The sequence below is a fragment of the Cyprinus carpio genome, chromosome A3, assembly GCF_018340385.1.
Source record: "Cyprinus carpio isolate SPL01 chromosome A3, ASM1834038v1, whole genome shotgun sequence".
In the NCBI taxonomy this organism is placed as follows: Eukaryota; Metazoa; Chordata; class Actinopteri; order Cypriniformes; family Cyprinidae; genus Cyprinus; species Cyprinus carpio.
The window spans coordinates 14,524,881-14,531,428 of record NC_056574.1 but is presented as its reverse complement, the minus strand read 5'-3'; the positions used below and the strand labels follow the sequence as shown (position 1 = coordinate 14,531,428).

At 36.7% G+C, this 6,548-nt stretch overlaps 1 protein-coding gene across 1 annotated transcript; it reads right to left on the bottom strand.

Moving 5' to 3' along the window:
• Positions 1-53: 53 nt before the first annotated feature.
• Positions 54-6,213, bottom strand: LOC109103824 (GIPC PDZ domain containing family, member 1). The gene is made up of 7 exons (XM_019117171.2): positions 6,031-6,213; positions 4,672-5,120; positions 4,409-4,594; positions 3,398-3,578; positions 3,208-3,314; positions 1,389-1,470; positions 54-1,310 (listed from the first exon to the last, which is right to left on the bottom strand). The coding sequence occupies exons 2-7, from the start codon at positions 4,969-4,971 to the stop codon at positions 1,159-1,161; spliced, it is 1,008 nt and encodes a 335-aa protein (XP_018972716.1). The 5' UTR covers positions 4,972-5,120; positions 6,031-6,213; the 3' UTR covers positions 54-1,158.
• Between the last annotated feature and the right edge of the window lie 335 nt (positions 6,214-6,548).

Genomic DNA, 6,548 nt, shown 5'->3' with positions numbered 1-6,548 from the left:
TAATTTTGTTGGTATTTTTGAATTGCTGAATTGTTGTTTTGTTGTTTACATCAACACTATATACACTCAAATCAACAGCATACAATCAATACCATCTACTGTATATCGTCCAATCAGTGCTTTAATATCCACTTACTAGTAGGGCTGGGCAATATGTATCAAATATTCAAAGATACACTAATACATAGACAGACAACATGGTTTTCTGAATCTGTTTCACTTCAGTTATGGTTTGTTTGAAACTACCCTATCGCCCAGCCCAACTTTTAAGCCCTTCATTCTTCCTCCGCTACTCCTATAAAGGATAAATACTGTAACAGGTGAAACACTATCTGTAATACTTCAAGACATTTCTTAATACTGATTTGACTGATAAAAAAGAAAAAGATTTCCTTATGTTTGGCATTTTGTGGTAGTTTGCAACACTATTAAAATGAAAACGGATGGTTTATTTTTTTCCCCACTTTCTTTACTCTTTTAAAATAAGAGCTAAGCCACAGAACTGGAAGTGTAAAGCACTAGAGGTCATTTAGAAACGGTTCATTGCAACAACTTCAAAGCCACTCGAAATCCTTTGTATAATACAGAACAAGAGTACATAACAAGACAGCACATGCTTTATGGAATCATTATAGTGTTGATAAGACAAATGGTCCATGATTTTGCCATGGGACGGGTCAGATCCACACCGCAGAGGTCACTTCAGAGCAAACCAGCATTGCCTCGATCTCTGCACTGCGTGTTCTGTGTCTTACCGTGCAATTTATACAGCGTTGGGCAACACAGTGCAAGTGAAAGTCACAGTATGTAACAGAGTAACCTCACAGGGGTACCAAACACGGGCCCTGGAGTAAATACCTTGCAAATTCAATGAGTCTCAGCATCTTTTGCTTAATATCCTACTAAATAAGACATTTCATATAAGTGATTAGGCTCAATCTAGTCAAATCTGAATACAATTTTTAAATGCATTCAACATAGTGTTTTGATAACACCTGCATCTTAAAAAAAAAAGTGGAGTTAGAGGCCTGCAAGTCTTTTTCAAGCGTTCTTAAAAGCATCCCAGCATATGTTCCCAAAACCAACAAAAATAAAACTCAATAGTGTTCCTAAAGCAGTGTTTTTTTTTTAGAATTACTATTTTAGCCATTTCTAGAGTTACACGCGACCGACCTTTGCGTCGCCTATGGCACCCCACACATCGAACACAAACTCATCTGGAAATGCAAAATCACCCAGAGTCTCGTCCAAAGCTTCAGCAAACTCATCCGGGTTCTTTTTGTCCTTGCCGAGCTCAACCATCGTGGCAGCTGTAAATGAGTTTGGGAGTTAGAGACGCCACTTAAAAAAACAAGCGTACAAAAACAGTAATATGCAGGGAAACATACCAAGTTCACTGTCTCTAATGCCCATGTAGCTCTCCAACAGATCATCAACTTTCTCGATAGCTTTTTCTTCAAATGCTGACGGCTGCAACACAAAAAAAGATTGAATGAAAACATTAGATTACCCTCCTTAACTGAAAATTATGGGTGATTAGTTAACTGTGCTATTGTGTTTGATTGTCTGTGTATTCTAAAATGCTTAGTCACCAGGATAAAGTTATGTAGCTGGCATAGCATGAGGTAGAAATTTTGTAAAACTTGCAAAAGACTTCAGAAAGAGAGCATCAGTAAGAATATTGAAAACAACAAACTAGGGCTGCACGATTAATCGAACACGATTGTTATGCACATTTTGTCAGTAAAGCCGGTTCTATGATTAGTAGTAAATCTCCATCACCTGCTTTCAGGTGGAGCAGCATTTACTACACAGAGCCGTAGTTCATAATCGTAGGATTATGAAATCGACGAAATCGTTTGCGATAATGACAGCTGTTTGCGTATCTTCTCGGTGAACTACAGCTCTGTGTAGTAAATGCTGCTCCATCTGAGAGCATGTGAAAATACCACATTTAATAACATGTTTTACTCCAAACTCACTTCATAATGTCAGTCGAGTGTTTAAAATAAATCCTTCTGTGAGATGATGTGGCTTCTTAAACAGAATAATTAAGGCACACAATATTTTATTATATTCTAAGCAGTGATAAACGCTATGTCGATTAGCATTTCATTATAGATATACTTTATTATGATGAAAATTATAATAATAAGAACTCATATAAACCATATATTGCCGTAGTCATGTGTTTATTAGTCACGTTGAATCAATGAGAGCAGTTAAATCTTCTGTTTATTCTGCTGCAGCATAGGTATTTCCTGGATTTCTTCTTTGGGGCATATTTGGATTTTCAGCGCGAGAGCGCCCTCTGGCCTTTGCATGGAGATTTACTGCTGATCACAGAACTGTGCTTCACTGAAAGATATGAATGACAATCGCAGCTTCTGCCTAATCGCCATTTATTGCCTTTGCGATTTAATTTCGATTAATTGTGCAGCCCTACCACAAACCAATCTGCAACATTTTGCATTACTGAAGTTTGTTTATGAATATATGGAGTCTCATTATAACTGTATCATTTCCAGCTTTTTGCCATTCACCTCTTTGTAAAGAAACATGTTTTATGAAGAAAATGTTTGTAAAAAGTGATTTGACATAAGTTTTCATGAAGGTTATTTCTGTATCATGTAAATTAACATGCCTTTTAATTAAGGTGTATATGTGCAAATATAAAAACGCTTCTCTCTATTTTTTTTTTTTTGAAAAAAGATTAAACTGATTTCATACATCTAAATGTAATTTCTATACATTTTCTAGCGACGAATTCTAAATTCCCCAATATTTCCAGGTTATCTATGACTGTGGGAATTCAAAATGAGGTTTTCACTGACACATTCATACATCAAGATTGATTCTCACTATACTCCAGTTTATCTTATTTTTAATGTACTTTAAAATTTTTTTTAAGGTAAGTTATAATTTAATGTAATATAAGTAATTAAAAAGTCTTATAATTGTGTTTATATTTTGGGGTTGAGTGGTTTCTATGACATCTAGGCTTTTCTCATACATTAATCACAATCTGTTTACAGTATTAAACATTACAATATATTGAATTGTGAAATATGTATTTAAGTGTGAGTCATATTACAAGACAGCTAGAGATGCCTAGACCTTTCCAATCACACAAATTAAAACACCTGTTTGCTGACTCAAGAACTGAACTGATCTGAGTTCACTGTATATTTAACCCAACAGTCTTACCAGTTCCTCTACGGTGGCCGGCCCTTTAGACCTCAGACGCAGAGTTCCTCTGCCCGTTCCTAACTGTGCAGAGCCTGACTTGCTTCCTGACCGCTGACTGATCATGTCTTTAAAAAAAAGGGTAAAAACTCATCATATCAGATTCACTGTGGCCATCAATGTCAGCTAAAGGATATTCAAAAACACTTACCAAATGCCTTCAAAGGCTCCACCAGCTTCAGGACAAATGTCTTCCCTTTGGGCAGTTCCTTCAGCATCTTGGCAACCTCATAATGGCGGCAGCCAATGAGTGTCTGTCCGTTGATTGACTCGATCATGTCACCCACGTTGATGACCTGGATCTGATGAATAATACTGCCTTCTCTTATTCTCTGCAAAGGAAACATGATTTTCAGATGATCACAGCTTTGCAGCAGGCCGGGTGGTATGATTATTATTATGATAGTTATTATTAAGAGGGGTTTGTTAGGTACAACGTGAAGTAGGGTGTAAACTGTTTACGGTTGTCATCCAATGGCACAACTTGACTCATTATTATAGAATTCAACTGATGTATGATCACAAGCATGCGGATATCAGCACTGATGTTTCAATGTTTTTGAAAGAAGTCTCTTATGGTGACCAAAGCTGCATTTATTTAATTACTGTTTTTTATAGAATTCTATTGTTGTGTCCAAAGCTTCTAACGATATGACAGCGCATATAGTGAAACATTATTACAATCGCCATCAAATGCTTTCAAATGAATAGTTATTTATTCCTGACAAGCTAAAGCTGATTATTCCCGCATCATTTACTCAGCTCTGTCTTTCATGTGTCACATGATCCTTCAGGGAACCAGAATCACTAGATCGCAGAATATGCTGATGTGCAATTTCAAATGAATGTTAATTCCTGTTATGCAAAGCATTTCCGCATCATTACTCCATTATTGATCCTTCAGAAATCATGATGTCACATGATCCTTCAGAAATCATTCTAATATGCTGATGTGCTGGTTAATCAGCATTTATTATTATGATACCAATGTTGAAAACATTTTGTGGATGAATTTGTTTGGAATTTTTATTTTTGTAACATTACAAATGACTCTACTGTCACCTTTGAACAACTGAATGCATCCTTACTGAATAATAGTATTACTTTCTTTAAAAAAAAAAACATTAAGGGTATCAAAAACCATTATCATTAAAAGTCTTACCTTAATGAAAGCATAGCCAGCTCCATTATCAGTGATGGTGAGCCCCAGTGCATCCTCTCCTTTAAAAACATCCACCTCTTTCCTCTGGCCCTTCACGTGAGCAAATATAAAGTCCTCCAGTCCGATCTGGCCACCCAAAAGTTTGTCCATGTCCACTTTGTGAGTATTCAGTGTGCAAAACATCACCTTTGAAAGAATATAAGCATTTAGTCAATATAATCACCAAGGCCTGCTCTTATAATGCAAAGAGAAATGCCTCTTACCTCTGTTGGAGGAATCCCAAAGGCCTCTCCTATCTTGGCATATAGCTCACGCACATTGCTGAAGCCCTCGATGCGGCCCGTGGGGCTGCCGTGAGCCAGCTGGGTGTGGAAGATCAGGCGAGGTCGCAGGCTGGTGGGTGGAGGTGGTAGGCCCTCATGGGCAGCTCCTTCACCCAAGCTGACCCTGCCACCATCCAGGCCACCGGACCCTGGGACGTTCAGTCCGGCCCGGATGGGCTCGGCCTCCTCATTCTCCACCAGTGGAGATGCCTTCTTTCTGCGTCCCAATCCAAGTGGCATTTTGGGTGCTGCTGTCTTCGTTTTGTTATACAGGCACAAAGTTTTAATACAAAAGGGGTCTGTGCACCACCTTTAATAATGTTCTTTATGTGCCCAAATCAAAGTAGAAAGTGTCTTGAGTTCAACCCATTCAAAGGAAATCTCCAGACCTGTGATACAAAGATGGACAAACCGGGATCAAAAAAATACATTTGTAAAAAAAGATACACATGCAGTAAATTTATTAGACAAGCAAAAGGGATAGATAAATAAATAATAGACTAGTTACATAAAACCAAAAACAAGAAACATTTCATTAATAAGTAAAAATATACATTTATAACCTTTTTATATATATTTTTACTTTATTTTATTTGACATATAAGATTATGCACAATTCTAAATGCATTTTTTTCTACCCTTGAATTCTAAATTTCCTGATATTTCCTAATTTTAACTTAATACAATAACGTTTTTATTCGACTTATAATAAGCTCTAATGCATAAATGTAATTTCTATACATTTTCTATCATTGAATTCTAAATACCCTGATATTTCCAGGTTTTCTACGACTGAGGGAAATTATGATAAGGTAGCACTTATACATATTTTAATGTGCATTTCCTACATTTCAAGTAATATAAATAAGTGCAAAATTTATAGTCACTTCTTTAAAATCTAGGTCGTCTTTTTCATGCATTAATAATTTACACATCGATATGGAAAAGGATACATTTGTAACAAATTTAATATACAAGCAAAGTAGTTTTATTTCAATTCAAAATCATTTAATTTGGGGGAAATTATACATCTACTATTCAAAAAACCAAAAACAAGAAGAAAGTATTTGGTTCTGCCTTGTTTATTTACATAGTCACCTAGCAGCAAGCAAACTCGAACAACAACCTGACTAAAAATGACAAACTAAACTCAAATACCGACCACTGAAAAAGCACATTCATGTGTTGCAGTTTCAGAATTAAAGCAGCCTGGTATGTTTCTGTTCACAGACTGAAGCTAAGCAGCTAATAGTAATGTGAGTTAGCATGTTAGCATCCTCTACACATCACGACACTTACCAAACTAACACTGACAGAGAGGAAACCATGAACCGCTGGGACGTCGGCCTTATAATATATTCATTATAAAAGATGATTGTTGAGGAGGGCTAAAGCGGGTATTTAGGGAGTATGTTTGGTATGTGAAAGAAAGGCGGATACCACATCACTCAACAACCTGCAGTTCTTCCTCTACTGAGACGCCAAACAGCGTTCATCCGCAGCTCAATCTACCGCGCGCACTCAAACCGCTGCCACCTACAGACAGTCAAACGGGACTAGTTTTTATCTTATGTGTATGTAAACCTGCGATTACAGCTTTTTTGGGCGATCACCATATTTAAACGGCGCGTGACACAGGTAACGATTTACTGGAGCTGCAGGGGGAAATGGATCCTTACCATTGTAATACCATAACTATTTGGAAGAAGAAGAATTCAGATTTCAGAATTATATATATATATACTGTAATGAACGTAGCTTTTTAATAAGAAGGGGAAATATATATATGCCTAGGGTGTTTGCATATATATATATAT